The 16,797-nt window shown below is 37.1% G+C and overlaps 2 protein-coding genes across 2 annotated transcripts; both read right to left on the bottom strand.

The window, feature by feature from the left end:
- Positions 1-5,874: 5,874 nt before the first annotated feature.
- On the bottom strand, positions 5,875-6,780 carry LOC144654954 (52 kDa repressor of the inhibitor of the protein kinase-like). Its single transcript, XM_078515185.1, has one exon. The coding sequence runs from the start codon at positions 6,778-6,780 to the stop codon at positions 5,875-5,877; it is 906 nt and encodes a 301-aa protein (XP_078371311.1).
- Positions 6,777-7,406, bottom strand: LOC144654953 (52 kDa repressor of the inhibitor of the protein kinase-like). Its single transcript, XM_078515184.1, has one exon. The coding sequence runs from the start codon at positions 7,404-7,406 to the stop codon at positions 6,777-6,779; it is 630 nt and encodes a 209-aa protein (XP_078371310.1).
- Between the last annotated feature and the right edge of the window lie 9,391 nt (positions 7,407-16,797).

The raw sequence follows: 16,797 nt of genomic DNA, 5'->3' as shown, positions 1-16,797 counted from the left end.
AAGACCAGTAATTTCTTCATCAGTCAAAGTACCTAAATAAAGCGATTGATAATTTTACAATTCTTGTAAAACTCATGTATATTATGGTTGGTTAGTATGTCGGGGGGGGGTTTACCTCCCCCCCTTTCAAAAATTTACTTTCATAAACCGCAGACAAGAACATTTCATATACATTACATCGGTTGGTTAGTATATAGATGATGTAGTTCAATTCTACGCTTGGTAAAATGTGGCACTTTCCATTGTGGTGATGAATGGTAATACATGTTATAAATACAAAACAAAGGGAAAAACAAGATTGTATCAAGGGTAAAATTGAACCACAACATAGACGCCTGTTACATATATATGAATTATTTTTATATAAACCAACATGCCTAGATTTAATTTCAGGCATCTTTTCGAGCATCGCCTTCGATACCGAAACAAAGAGCCACCGTAACAAACAGTGGCTTTTGAAAGAAGAACCAGCAGAAAGAGAAGTTTCACTTATAGGAATAAGAACTTACGTTTCGTTGCCAAACCAGGAAGAAAATCGTCCCTTGTACATCGCTTAGGCAACTGAAACTGAGTGCTAATTGAGCTCTGTGGTGTACTATATTCAGCTGTAATTTGATTAACAGAGAGGGTACTTTCTCCATTTCTTTCAGTCACAGCCGTCTCCTTAAAAAGGTTTATAACAATGCATTAGATCGAAGAAGCTAGTAGTATCGGTTTAGAAAATCCAGGCACGTATTGCATAAGACGTATTGCACTATTGCTATTCACGCGCAGCAGGAAACGGCGCAATGCCGCCTTGCTTTAATAGTGTTTAACGGTAATATAGGGAAGGAAACTACTTGTAATCTAAAAATGCATAGTATTGATTTGATCTAGCTTCCTTCTCAGCGTTATTAGCACTGGGACTTAAGTGTTGTGTTACACGGGACAACTTGCAACAGCTTTTTTTCCCGCACAAATCTTGGCAACACTCTGCGAGTTTTTTTAAAAAATGGCAACGTGTTGCCGAATCAAACGTTGCGCGATAAAACGTCTTCTGTATCATACGGTGTTCGATTTTTCGCGCAACATTGCTGCACAAAAAAATCGTTGTCACAGCAACGCTTCTTGGAGATTGTCGTTGTCGTTGTACAAACCACTTACTTGTTGACATGGTTGACATGGTGTTAAAGCCCAAAACAAAATTGCAAATTATGGCAAATTATTTTGGCGATTGTAAAAGAAAAAGAAAAAAGAAAATTGCTGTACCTTGCAAAGGCAAAGAATATATACAACTCTGTTTCCTCTTGCCATCTTTTTAACGTTCTTTCCATTCCATTTCGCAATGGGGTTTTCAGCATGTGCAGTATCTTCACACTTAGACGAGCAAGGGCAGAAGCAATTCCTAGTCTTTGCTTTGGTAAAAAACGTGAAGCTGAAATGTTCAAATGACAGGGCAATTACTAATTTGAGCTAGACTAAGAATACGACTTTCGCCAGAGCTTATTTGTGTTTGAGATCTTTTTAAAAAAATTTCAGCAGAAGTTGGCACTTTTTTCACGTTTTTTCGCAGGTATTTCAAAGCTTTCTCACAGATTGTCATACAACTGTCTAGTTTAATTGTTTAGCTGTTTTAATTTTTCTTTGGCCGTAAAATGAACATCTTCTTAATTGCGAGCTTGGCTTAACTAGATATGTATCAGAGTATTCGGTTAATAAGAAAATCAATATCAGTCTTACCGCTTGCCATCTAGCTTTGGTAATCTTCCCACGAGGAATTCTCGTATTTCTCTTTCAGATTGGCCGTCGTGTATTGGTATGGTTGTGCAGTCGTTGGTACTCCTTTGCACTCTACTTAACTCACTTAACGTCGCACATAGGTTGTCAGGATGAATAACAAATCTTTGTTCCGGGATGTGTTTTTTCTTTCGTTTCCTTTTACCCAGTTCAAGTCCACCTCCTTCATCTTCTGAACCTGAGTTTTGGTTACTTGTTAGGCCACCAAGTCTCTTGCTACTCATTTTGTAACTACAAATTGAGCACTGAGAGATCCGTAATTAGAATTAGAACTGGGCATGAAATCCTCTTCCGTGTGAGCACTAGACAAGAAAATAGAGTACGGCAAAAATGAGCATAACCCAGTGACCGGCTATAAGGCAAACGTACAATCTGAACGGCAATGCAAGGGTAGTATAATTTTCGATAGATAGACTACCCTGAGACCGCGCAAAACTGTAATAAACCACTTTCACTGAACTTTTTGTTGAATAATTCGGTCTCTGATCGGTCTTTAAAACAATAAGACTTCTCGCTCTCGGTTTTATTGACTTTTGATAGTTGACTGAGTAGTGCCTTCGTCTAATTGTTAATTAGCTCCCGCAAATCATACAGTGTTCGTGACTAGAACACCCGTACCGACCTACTACTAGCGTACACTGCGCCATATTTGGCTCATTTCAGCGTTCTGCATGTATTACAACAATTTGTTTCAAGTCAACTGTACTCGATCGCCGTCTAAATCTTAAACATTATGATATTAAACAGTCCAACAGACAACAAATCTTTCCGTTCGAGCTAAATGTTTTTGTAAAATTTATTGTAAAACGTATTTTTGCTTTAAGCTTTTGTTATCTATATTATCTTCTGTTGTTTTGGAAGCTTGACATTATATATTTTTCCCTTTAAAGTCTTGGACAGTCTGTCGGAGTCAGTTGGTTGAAAAATATAAAGGGGAAACAAATACAAATAGACACTATGATATAAAGTTTTTTTCGAATACACTCTTATCATTTTATAAGAATCTAGTTTATAAGAATATCGAGGCTGAAATTTGCGATTTTTTAAGAATATCTTAAGAATAAACCCGAGGCCGAGATTTTAAAAAGAATATAATTTTGAGTTGAGAATTTGTAAATACAATACAATTAAATTCAGGTTATTGCAGCTGCAACGAAAAGCGATGAACACGTGCACAATCTAACACGATACAGATCTGGGCACCAAACACTTGTAATTGATTACCCAATACTTGCCAAAACGGAAATGTCAAACGGTATTTTCTAAGATTTCTAAGGATGTTTATAAGAATATTTTCAGCCTTTAATTCGGCAGAAAAATAGGAATATTCAGCCTGGGTCGGAAAAACTGTATTCTTATAAAAAAAAAGAGTGAGTTGCACTGCAGAAATGTCCCGGAAACCACATTTTGACACCCAATAAAGCAGTTACGAAACATTTTCGAGAAACAGAATTCCACGAAGCTCATTAATTTCAGTGTGTTGACTTAAAAAAACGTCGAAGGACATCAAGCGCAACGCGTGCATTAAATTTTTTGTGCATAAATTGCACGGCTTGGAGTACTTCATTTGCCCGGTTATTGTATGGTTGGCCATGGTTTTCACGTCCGCCGAGAGAAACTTGCTTGACTCTCAGTTTTTTAATACGAGTTTTTTTATTTCGAGTTTCTAGAAAAAGTATCGTATCCCGATGCAAATGGAAAACAGCCAAGTTCTTTTATAATGGTTTAGCCAAGTGAAAATCAAAACAACAAACATCCATGACTCGAAATAAATGACAGAGGTAATCAATATCTGGCTAAAAATTGTAGCATGTGTAGCACGTCTTTAGTTAAAACTAACCAGAAAGTTGCCCAAAAACCGATAATGAATAAGCCGAAAGGCAAACACCACTTAAAAGGGACAAAATTTTCAAACAAATAAGGCTTCAAGCACATCAATTCATGCTTTAGTTCTATCCAGACTTTACGGTCTGTTTACTTAGGCCTAGAATTTGGCGAGCCCGTCAAAATTGATTCAATCACGTGACGGAAACAAATCTCAGACAATTAACTTGACCATTGACTGCAAATGTGTATATTGAGATTGACTAAAACTTGACTCGAAGATAAGTTATAATCCAAAATCTTACTCACTTCAGTGAGCTGACCTGTTTGAAATACAAATGTATATGCGCGAAATCTTTAATGACCTTAAATCCTTGTCAGTAAAATATGCTAAGTTATGGTCTGTTGAGTTTGTCGATCGAGAAGTTAGTTTCCCACAAGTTTCCCGCAAGTTAACCTTGGTTTTAAAGGTATCAGCCGTGAAGAGAACACTGTGTTGGAATTTTCGAGCATCTCCTGCATGTGTTTAATACACCCTGACAAATGCAGCTATACGAATTATGGATTGTCAATCTGAATGCTTTCCGCGCTCATACATATTACAAAGGTCAACTGTCAACATACGCTGTCTTTCGTCGAAACCTTTATAAATGTTTTAGAAGCTAGCATTATGATTTTCAGAGTCTTTTCTGGTTTAGCGCGAACCTTGACTGCTCTTAATCCGAAAAACAGGACTGCCTGGCTGAGCACCCCACCACTAAATGAAAGTTAACGTATCAAGGAAGTAAACCGGAAGCAAATAAAAATAAGTGCAACAAATAGATCTGTGTCCACGAGCTCTCTGAAAGACTTCTGCTTATCAACTTAGTCTTAAACGTTTATGAATAGCATGCAAATACACATGCTTGAGGTAAATTCTTTCAATGAAGGCTTTTACCCGCTAACGGAACAAGCACGTGACACATGGCTGACATGCAGGCGAATTAAATTTCTTGTAACCTTTCTGCGAATCACGACTGCAAATGTCTGTCTACAAGAAATCGAACTTCGCTTAGCTGAACGGATTGCACTGATAGTACAATTACGTATACGCATAATACTTTAAAATGGTATATAACAGCGTCAAACACGCGCACCTGGCGGAAACGCAAAGGAACGCATGCTTTAATTATGTAAACACTCAAAACACGCAAAAACAGTTAAAAATTAATGCCTTTTGAGTCTAAATACTTTCCAAACTTACCTTAAGTGTGCCTAAAGTTCTTCAGTTGATATACTTTAAGAGCTGGTAGTATTCAAACGAAATCACAAAAGGCTACAGAAGCTTTGAAGCCGGAGCCTTGATATATGCATACCGAAGCACAAATTACATTATACCAGTGTACTTGAGTCCACGCTTGATAGGCTTTCATGTAATTAATACAGATAAAGAGACAGTCAAGAACATAGGCCAATGCCTTTTTAAATAGGGAACCCACGTCACGCTTTCTTTATTTTCAGTTCACAATACCGTATTTATTCGATTTAGCGCCCAACCTCGATTAAGCGCCCACCCAAGCCCCCCCTGAAGGTAGGAAAAGTTAATAAGCGTCCAGCCTCGAATAAGCGCCCACCCCCACCCCCCTAAAAAGAGGGCACAAAAGAAGTCTTGACTATTATTGACTGATTAAGATAGAAATTGACTAAGTACTACTAAGGGACTACCCAGAAGGCCGAGTTTTCTTAGTATTTCACAGAAACGTTCATTGAACAGTTAAAATTCAGCTTTAGTATATCTTCACGTTTTTTGTTATAAATTGTTTTCTTGCAAAATAAACGTACTTCTTGTTAAAAATGGTGAAAATTTAATAAGCGCCCAGCCTCGAATAAGCGCCCACCTCGAATAAGCGCCCACTCTAAAGGTCCAAAAATTTAATAAGCGCCCAGGGCGCTTAATCGAATAAATACGGTATTTTCTGTTCGCCTTCGGTCGGGCGCTAGATCCACAATAAAGAAGACGGTATCTTGAACTAAAAGCGGTTTAATCCATTCACCAAATCCATTACAACCAACGATACTATGGCGGCCTTTACGGACTAAATAACGATTGACCATAAATCAATATTATGTTGCATGCATCGAGCTTGTCGATGTTGTGTGAACTAAAAGATGTTCGATACAACTAAAAGATGTTCGATACCAGGCCCGTAGGCTGGTTTTTGCCCGGGTAGGTTCGTTTTCTTTTAGAACGGACCATTAGTTACCAGTGTCCCACTAATTTAAAAAAAAATACCGTTACTGAAGAAGATTTTCCAGTTGTAGTCGACGGGGGTGAAGGTGGGCGTAATAGTTGACTACCGTGTCTAGCTCCACGGGGGTATCGTAGTGAATGTGCAGAAGCGCAAGGTTGGACAACCTTTCTTTTCCCATTGACGCTTGCATGTAGTTATTCAGTCGTCGCAACGTGCTTGCACTTCGTTCACATTCGCATGATGTTACTGGTATGGTGCAGGCAATTTTTAGAAGAATGCTGATGTTTGGAAAGAGGTCATCATCACAATCTTTGATTGCCACTGCAGGTGAAGCTGGCCTTAATTCCGGTTCCATCGCCAGGTATCGACCTCTCCATCGCATAAGCTCCATTTCAAACATTTCAGGGGAGGGGAGATCATCATTGTACTTGTTAACAGCTGCTTCAAGATTAACATTCTTTGAACAGAGAACAACGGTCGCCGAAGGTGAAAACTGCTCATTGGTGCACATGATGATGTGATCAAGGAGAGGAATTGCCACGTTTCGTTGGAAATAAATTTTAGGATTTTGAGCCTCGGTATTGGAACGATGCTGTTGTCTCGACGTAATTCGAGGCATTTCGGCAGCAGTGCCCACCTTTTCTGCCATTGCAACACTTTGAGTGTAAACAGCTGAAAAGGTTTTGTCACAATCTTCCCTTTGTTTTCGGTAGAAACTAGCAACTTCTGTGATCATGCCATGGGCCTCCACGATGTCAAGAGCTGCTCTCTGTAGCTTAACCGTGATTCCAGCCAGGTGCGACAAATATTGGTACACTGCCATAAACACGACAATGAACTCAAAGGACGTAATACTTGCCAAAATTTGTTGGGCTTCATTACGGTTTGCTGGGTCCCAGTCGGCATACATGTCACCATACTTATCAAGGTGACGTTTGAATCCAATCATTTCGAGAGCTTCTGCAATGAAAACAAAAGCTTGGTAGAAATGCTGATAAGCAGTGTGCCGTTCTGCCCATCTTGTCTAGCCTTGCACAGATCCAACAGAGGTTTTCTCTTTGTTTCGTTAACAACGTTGTGCTTGACAATGAGCTCAAGAAGACCACTTCTCTTAGGGCTTTTAAGAAAGAAGCGACAGCATTTTTTCAGGCGGTCTAGGACATTACGCACCTGAGGTAAAGCACACGACTTACGGATCACGAGGTTGAGGCAGTGTCCATTGCAGTGAACGTACGTGGCTAACGGGGCCTCCTTCTTGATCCGTGCTTGTACGCCTACTGTGCTAGATGACATGTTGCTTGCACCGTCGTATCCTTGGCCACGCATGTTTGTTGCTGGTATATTGTTCTCTTTGAGAAACGCAAGGATGCTCTCTGCAATCTTTTCACCAGTTATCCTTTCCAGCTTAATAAATGTTAAGAACTCCTCTCTAACATCTTTCTTTTCGTCAACGAACCGGGCACAGATAGCAAGATGCTCTTCGTTGTGGGACGTTACCTCATCGGCTAAAATAGAGTAGTAAGGTGCAGCATTTAAATCGTTCAGTATACCCTTCAGAATAATGTGCTTGCCCATGACCTCAATCAATTCATATTGTGTCTGGGGTGACAAGTGTGTTACACATCGCATTGCAGGAGATTCTAAATGACTTTTTAACACACTGTCGTGCACTGCTAACAACTTAAGCAGGGCAAGAAAATTTCAAGGGTTACCGGGTGTGTTAAGATCCTCATTATCGCCTCTCAAAGCAATACATTACTTGCAACAAAACAGCACCGCTCGGGCTATAGACTTCAGGATATCTCTGTTTCGCTCGATGTTTACAGCCTTTCTGGAATCGATTTGGGCTGAAATTGTAGTATGCGGGTGCTCAACAACTCGTTTCAGATTAATGTACATTAATGCTACACCATTCAGACCGGACCTTTTCAGGCGGTGGGGGGGTTCGTCCGAACCCCCCGAACCCCCCCCAGCCTACGGGCCTATACAACTAAAAGATGTTCGTTATGTTACAACTAAAAGATACAAAGTATTTGATACAACTAAAAGATGTTTGTTACAACTAAAAGATATTTGATACAACTAAAAGATGTTTGTTACAACTAAAAGATATTCAATCTAACTTAAAGATGTTTGTTTCAAATAAAAGACGAGGAAGCGAAAATGAATTGGAAATGAAAACAGGAAGTGACATTTTACCCAAGTTTCCTGCGATCCAACATACAAAATGGCTTTTGGTGGAGCTGCGATATGGCTGCCAGATACAGAAAGGTTTTTTTTTCCATTTTATTTTAACAGGCTAATAACAATTGCACAGCAACAACGAAACACCAAAGCCACTCAATTCGATTCTTCGAAGTTCTTCATTCGTAGACTGGACATACGCACAGGAAGCTTAATCACTACTAGATATATATCCTAGGCGAGCTATGAAGTCACTTGGGGAGAATCGCCGATAAAAACGAAGGGGATCTTGATTTGTTCGAGAAGTCGGTTACTTACTCTGGTTCTCTATGTAATGTTTCCAACTGCTATTGGATGGTCTTCAAACTTCACCGTTCCTTTTTACCAATACAATAGACTGACTTAGTAACCGACTCTTCGAATGGATCAAAATTCCTTTTGGATTCTTCGGCGATTCTCTCGAAGTGACTTCAGTCGTAGCTCGCCTAGGATACCTAGTAGTTGGTGTAAGTACCCGATTAAGCAAGCTTCCTGTGCGTATGACTCTTCTATTCTTACAGTTAGAACATTTAAAGTTCTTTCCTATTCGTCCAGTCTACAAATGAAGAACTCCGAAGAATCGAATTGAGTGGCTGCACTCGTTATTAGCCTGCTTAAATCCAAAAAACTCTTTCTGTAACTAGTGAATCTGGCAGCCATATCGCAGCTCCACCAAAAACCATTTTATATGTGCGTTGGATCGCTTGGAACCTGGGTAAAATGTCACTTCCTGTTTTCAAAATTCATTTCCGCTTCCTCGTCTTTTATTCGAAACAAACATCTTCTAGTTGGATCGAATACCTTTTAGTTGTAACAAACATCTTTTAGTTGTATCAAATACTTTTATGTTTTAGTTGTAACGAACATCTTTTAGTTGTATCAAATACTTTAATCTTTTAGTTGTATCGAACATTTTTTAGTTGTATCAAATACTTTTATCTTTTAGTTGTATCGAACATCTTTTAGTTGTATCAAAAATCTTTTAGTTCACACAACATCGATGTATGCAACATAACATTGATGTATAGTCATTCATTATTTAGTCCGTAAAAGGCCGCCATACGATACTACGGAAACTAAAATCATTTGCGGTTACCTTGGGTTACAACGATGGACGTAGGAGGAAATACATGTCAGGCGCAAGATGCCAAGAACGAATCGTTACAATGATAGCGCGAAAAATAAACATGTATTGAAGCGAACATTTGTCAAATACGGGTTTACTTTACACTTTCCAGCAACAATTCTCAAGAAAAACAATTTGTTTTACAATCTTCTATTACCATAAAGAGATTTCTTTGTGCGGGTTGATGAATATCATGTACACAGCTTGTTTTTTTCATAGTTAAGCAATAAGGAAGATCGTTAATTTTCACTTCTATCTTCTTGAATTGCATTCTCGGTTTTAACTTTGCATTCGAAATATTTTTTCGGAGTTCCACGGCGCGTTTCGAAGTGAGCATACATTTACCTTATTACATGAAATTTTCGCGACACTTTAATTTCGCGAATTTCGCGATTCTAAAAAAAATCGCGAAATTAAAGTGACGCGAACAAAAAGTGTCGCGAACATTACATTACGCGAATATTTAGTGACTCGCATATGTCAGTAATCAATGTAGATAGATGTTGTCGTCAATTGACTCACTTGTAGACATTCTGAAAACTGCTCTATTGAGCCTCCTGCGTTTTTGTTAACGTTGACGTTATTGTTCCTTACATGAAGTCGTTTTATATAATTCAAAGGCATGTCAAAATATATTGCTAAGAAAATGTAAATTGTGTCTCACTCAAAAACGCGAAATTAAAGTGATTCAAAATACAAAATTTTCGCAAAATCGCGAAATTTAAGTGTCGCGAAATATGTGCCCCTCAAAATCGCAAAATTAACGTGTCGCGAAAATTTCATGTAATAAGGTATTTAACATCTTTTTTCGCCCCCTATATTAACACCTCAAACCAAGCCCAGTTTTCGATTTGATTTGATTTTACAATATACCCATAGTGTTCATTTACAGTTGGTAAATGGACGCATGCACTGGTGTAGTGTGCAGTGATGTTCAGTCCGGCTAACCGCTATAAATTACATTTTCCGGAGACTTTTGACTCGACAATCTTATAGGAAAATCGCTCAACTTAAATCAGTTAAGATATTTTTGAGAGAGATCAATTTGTATGAAAAATCTGTGACACAGAATCTCCACGATTTTTGAAGCCACGTTTGCATGTTTGCAAAATAGCGGGTTAGAAAGTCCCGTAAGACTATTAGTTTATAACGAAACACCTGAAATGTACTTGTTAAGCTGTTCAACTATATCAGTTTCCGTTACCCCGGCTGAATCAACAACTTCCTGACGTATTAGAACAGTTATGCTACTGCACTTGTGATTTTTGCAGGTCATTTAATAGTAGAGAAGTAATAGTAGAGAAGTTCCAAACTGTTTCAAACATTAAGAGCTAAAATTACTGTGGTCATCATGCAGCGCTTTGCCGCCAATCTTCGGGCTAATCTTGACAAGATACCTATATCGCAGGATACCTTTTATGTACGGATGATGGATAACAATAACAATCTGACCATATATTGGTATCTTGACAATTTGTTAAAAAATGATACAATATAAACAATTTATGACTGCTCACGAGTGAAATACGGTTAGTTTTCTTTTTCCCTAGAATCTCAAAGCATCTAAGTTTCGAGAAAAAAAATTACTTATTTCTCAAAGGCTTAAAAAGCGGGCATCAGTTACACCCAAGTTGCACTGGTTGGTCATCCCACGAGTCCAATGATCAACCCATCACATAGCTACTTTGTTCCAGGCTCTCAGTTGCGTTATGAGCGCTATATGCAGGACCTCACAAAACTAGGGGTGGGACGTAGTTTGTATTTTTGTTTTAACTGTGGGAAGGCCTACACAACGAAATTGTCTTAACTTTCTTTTTTGTCTTTTTTCCTATCTGTAACTTTGTCGTTTTTGAGATAGAGTCTCAGAGCCTGGAAAAGGATAAAGCGCTTTAAGAGGCTCCGATTGAGAATATGAAGAATCGTTGGACAGGCTGGGGAAATCGAAAATCTTGAAACTTTGCCTGAATAACACCTTTGGGGAACTATGTTCGAAAATATTATTCTCATCTTCTAGGAATTTATGGTTTTCGAGAAATTAAGAAAAAACGAAAATAACTGTTTTAGCTCATTAAATATGCAAAAAATATGCGTAAAAATGGCAAAGTTCTCGATATTCCTATAAGAGCAATTTTCAATGCTCTGAATCGAAAAAAACTTAGAATAATAGCTTGACCTTTCTTCTTTCAGGTAACATACATCTTTAATTTTTTCCGACTATTTTGAGGTTTCCTTCGCCTTTTAAAATATTGCTTTATCAAGCACTTCGGGAAAGGGCAAAAATTGAGAAACTTTGGAGGCCGAAAAAGCACCTTGATATGTCCGATATCGAGTCAAACTAAACACTGTGCAAAAGCTCGATGTCTCTTCTGTTATAATATCAAATAAGAAATCTGGGTACTCAAGATTCACACAAATGAGAAACGAAAGTTTACGACCTCCTCGTGTCTAATTTGCATAAAGCTAATTTTTGAGTTCGTCCTCCGCTAAGTGATCTGGTCCGCTAAATTTAAATTTGGGAGCTATGATTTGCACAAAGAAAGCAAGTTTAAACTTTATTTGATTTTGTTGACGACTTATGCCTATCAACAGGTTATATAAACGCGAAGAAAGAAGAAAAAACAGTAAAATCATCGACTGAGCTCATTGCGTGACCTGCGTCACGTTATAAATTTTCTTGTCAACAATTGAATTTGATTTGTTTGTTAGGACTCAGTTGCATTTCAAATTTAAGATTAAAGAATGAGATAATAATATCATTCACTTACCTGAAATTGGGAATGATTTGTACCTTTTATTTACTCTGGCGAGTAACTCACGTCAAAGCCGTAACTTGCGTAGTATTATTAATTTGGAAGTTGACTTCAGTTATAAACATAAACGTACATAAATATTATGAACATATATCGCTGTTAGTTTCCGTTCAGTTGTCATTTATAATGGAAATGAAATACGAATATTTTATCATCTTGTTTTAAAACAACTATATAAAAGGTTACGATCGTGCAAACACCATTCATTCATTTATTCAGATGCACATCACAAAATTAAATTAATTTATAATTCAATTTAAAGAGACCGAACACGTACACAGCGACAGAACTCGGCGCCAGGACATTTAACACAAAGCACAAAATTATTCGGCTGAAATTTAAAAATAGAATGACCCTTTACAGTTGTGCCTCTCTTGTTGGTGGGCCTTCAGGAGTCCAAGCCCAGAAAATCCAGAATTTGTCCAGTTTGTAAATTACCATGCAAAAGCATACTTCAAATTTTGTTACATCTTGTCTGACAGATACTGAAAGCATCGATAGCGAAGGAAAATTGTTAGTTGCCCGTACAGGTAAGGTAATTTTGTTTTCTTTGAACCACATCTATGTTTGGGTAACTGAATTAATGCAAGCTTAACTATCCAATACCTTGGGATTTTTGTAGGGCAAGAATGCCAAGAACATATGACAGTTTGTCATAAATACAAGAACACGCTCTTTCGCTGGCGGACTGGAGAGCATGATGTTCTATACCAATAGAAATTGAGAGCCATAAGCCTTCTTTCACTCGGGAGGATCGCGGAATAGCAAGCAACCCTGCTCTGTTTTACAAGAGACGGGTATATTTTGAGCTAGATCACATAAGCTAAAGCATTAACTTTCTGTTACTTAATTTAGGTTTAAGCCCACAGTAACAACTTCCAAGTAAAAATTTAATGAATAATAGCCTACATGATTACTATAGTATTTTCTAGACTTTTAAGTTAAAACACTTTCTTTAATATTGTAAATTTAATACTGGTTTTAAGTTATAAAATGACAGTTGACCTTACCCTACTAGCCTTCAGTACAAGCGCTTGCTGTTGGGCACTTTTAAAAAAGCCCAACAATACCGCAGGCTAATCAAAGTTTTGCGGTTTCGCGACGTCTCGGGTTTCAAGTTACAAGCAAATAAGTAAACTTTTATCACAAGTATTAAATGCGCCTTCAAAGGCAGAGTATTAGTTTTTATTGACTGTTCTACTAACTATGCTTTAACTTAACACACATTCTACAACCCAAGATTTCACTTGTTTTGAAATCGTGCCCGGACGCTTGATTTTAATGAGCACAGGCGATGGAAAAATCACACGCAAAATTTAAATTTTGTGACAAACTGGACAAATTCTGGATTTTCTGGGCTTGGAACAAGCCCCACCAACAAGAGAGGCACAACTGTAAAGGGTCATTCTATTTTTAAATTTCAGCCGAATAGTTTCGTGCTTGGTGTTAAATGTCCTGGCGCCGGGTCCTGTAGCTGTGTACATGTTCGGTCTCTTTAATCTAATTTTGTGATGTACATCTGAATGAATGAATGGATTTTGCACGATCGAAATCTTTTATATAGTTGTTTTAAAACAAGATGAGAAACTTTTCGTATTTTATTTCCATTAATGACAACTGAACGGATCTAACAGCGATATATGTCCATCATAGTTTTAATAATTATTTACGTTTATGTTCGTAAAAAGTAAACTTCCAAATTAATAATAACTACACGATTTATATTTTTGACGTAAGTTATGCGAGTAAATAAAATATACAAATAATTCCTAATTTCAGGTAAGTGAACGATATTATTATCTTAATCTTTAATCTTAAATTTGAAATGTAAGAGTCCTAACAAACAAATCTTTCCTCCGATCTTTTTAATTCAATTATTGACAAGAAAATTCATACCGTGACGCAGGTCACGCAATGAGCTCAGTCGATGATTTTACTGTTTTTTCTTCTTTCTTCGCGTCTATATAAAGTTAAAAATTACTTTCTTTGTGCAAATCATAGCTCCCAAATTTAAATTTAGCGGACCAGATCACTTAGCGGAGAACGAATTCAAAAATTAGCTTTATGCAAATTAGACACGAGGAGGTCGTAAACTTTCGTTTCTCATTTGTGTGAATCTTGAGTACCCAGATTTTTTATTTAATATTATAACAGAAGAGACATTGCGCTTTTGCACAGTGTTTAGTTTGACTCGATATCGGACATATCAAGGTGCTTTTTCGGCCTCCAAAGTTTCTCAATTTTTGCCCTTTCCCGAAGTGCTTGATAAAGCAATATTTTAAAAGGCGAAGGAAACCTCAAAATAGTCGGAAAAAATTAAAGGTGTATGTTACTTGAAAGAAGAAAGGTCAAGCTATTATTCTAAGTTTATTTCGATTCAAAGCATTGAAAATTGCTCTTATAGGAATATCGAGAACTTTGCCATTTTTACGCATATTTTTTGCATATTTAATGAGCTAAAACCGTTATTTTCGTTCTTTCTTAATTTCTCGAAAACCATAAATTCCTAGAAGATGAGAATAATATTTTCGAACATAGTTCCCCAAAGGTGTTATTCAGGCAGAGTTTCAAGATTTTCGATTTCCCCAGCCTGTCCAACGATTCTTCATATTCTCAGTCGGAGCCTCTTAAAATCCCTATTACAATTCTCGTAGACATGCATTCAAATTTTAAGGTTTTAGCCCTAGGATTATATTCAAATATTATCTTGACTTAATGTTACCCCTGCCTATTAAATGCTTTCTTGCTTATTTTTTTTTTTTAGAAAAAGAATTATAGGTGACACATTATAAACATAATAAAAATATGAATGAGTTAGCATTTATAGATGATCAACATACAACAGACAAACGCTGGGTAGAAAACATTTGTCAACTACGGATTTCTGCTTGGCCTCAACCATTACTTTACACTTTCCAGCAACAACTCTCAGGAAAAACAATTTGTTTTACAGTCTTTTATTACAATAAAGGGATTTCTTTGAACAGGTGGATATATAACATGTCCACAACTTGTTATTTTAAGCAATAATTTCCACTTCTTTCTTCATGAATTGTATTCTTGGTTCTAGTCTTGCATTTGATATAATTTTCGGAGTTTCACGACGCGTGTTGAAATGAACATACATTTCAGTTTACATCTTTTTCTGCCCCCTATATTTACACCTAAGACCAAGCCCAGTTTGCGAAAGTGTTGGTATAGGTTTGATTTGACTTTGATTTTACCATATACCCATAGTGCCCATATACAGTTGGTAAATGTAAATAGATGAACTGGTATAGTGTGCAGTGACGTTCAGTCCGCCTAACCGCTTAAATTACATTTTTCGGAGACTCTTGACTCGGCAATCTTATAGGAAAATCGCTCAACTTAGAACAGTTAAAATATTCTTGAGAGAGATCAATTTGTATGAAAAATCAGTGACAGAATCTCTACGATATTTGAAGCCATGTTTGCATGTATGCAAAATAGCGGTTAAAAAGTCCCGTAAACTAATAAAATATCAAACAAAAACGGAGAAAGACTATTAGTTTATAACGAAACACCTGAAATGTACTTGTTAAGCTGTTCAGACAGTTATATCAGTTTTCGTTACCCCGGCTGAATTAACAACTACCTGACGTAGTAGAACAGAAATGCTACTGCACTCGTGATTTTTTTACAGGTCATTTAATAGTAGAGAAGTAATAGAAGAGAAGTTACAAACTGTGTCGAACATTTAGAGCTAAAAATTCTGTGCTCATCATGCAGCGCTTTGCCGCCAGACTTCGGGCTAATCTTGGCAGGATACCTATATCGGATGACGAATAACAGTAACAATCTGACCATATATGGGCATCTTGACAATTTGCTAAATAATGATACAATATATACACTTTTCGACTGCTCCGAGAAAAGTACGGTTAGTTTTCTTCGGCTTTTTTTTCGAGAATCTCAGAGCATCTCAGAACATCATATAAGCAAAAGTAACTTATTTCTCAAAGCATGTCAAAGGATTAAAAAAGTGAGCATCAGTTACACACAAGATACACTGTTTGCAATGTTTGGTCATATTACGAGTCTAATGATCAACCAATCAATACACGCGTTAGCACCAACTGATCTCCAGCTACACAGCAACTAATATGAGTAGCTACTATGTTCCAGGCTCTCTCAGTTGCGTTATGAGCGCTATATGTATGAGCCGCTCGCAGGATTTCACAAATCTAGGTGTGGGACGTATCTCGTATTTTTTTTTTTTTTACTGCGGGAAGGCCTACACAACGAAACTGTTTTAAGTTTCCTTTTTGTCTTTTTTCCTCTCTGTAACTTTGTCGCTTTCGAGATAGAGAGCCTGGAAAGAGATAATTAGAGCTTAAAAATCCCTATTACATTTCTCGTAGAAATGCATTCAAATTTTAAGGTTTTAGCCCTTGGATTATATTCAAAATATTTTCTTGACTTAATGTTGACCCTGCATGCTTTCTTGCTTGTTTTTTTTTAAGAAAACAAATTATAGGTAACACATAAATATAACAGAAATATGAATGAAAAATATTATTTACAAGGCTAAAAAGTTATAAAATCTAGAAAGAAACCAAACGTTTTCGACTTGTTGTCAGCATCAACAATGATGATGGCAACAAGTCGAAAACGTTTGGTTTCTTTCTAAATTTTATAACTTTTTAGCCTTGTAAATAAAATTTTAACCTTTTTTAGCGAACATTATGACAACAAATATGAATGAGTTAGCATTTATAGACGACCAACATCTTGAATCTTACTTAAAATAGAACTTTGGTCTTCATTATTTATACACACTTGCAAT

The sequence above is a fragment of the Oculina patagonica genome, chromosome 5 (genome assembly GCF_052425735.1).
Source record: "Oculina patagonica isolate OP01 chromosome 5, crgOcupat, whole genome shotgun sequence".
Lineage (NCBI taxonomy): Eukaryota > Metazoa > Cnidaria > Anthozoa > Scleractinia > Oculinidae > Oculina > Oculina patagonica.
The sequence above is the reverse complement of the archived record's forward strand: the minus strand, read 5'-3'. Positions and strand labels throughout refer to the sequence as shown.

What these genes read in the sequence shown, in the direction of transcription:
- LOC144654953 (XM_078515184.1), bottom strand. Translation starts at nt 7,406, where the DNA reads ATGGGCAAGCACATTATTCTGAAGGGTATACTGAACGATTTAAATGCT.
- LOC144654954 (XM_078515185.1), bottom strand. Translation starts at nt 6,780, where the DNA reads ATGATTGGATTCAAACGTCACCTTGATAAGTATGGTGACATGTATGCC.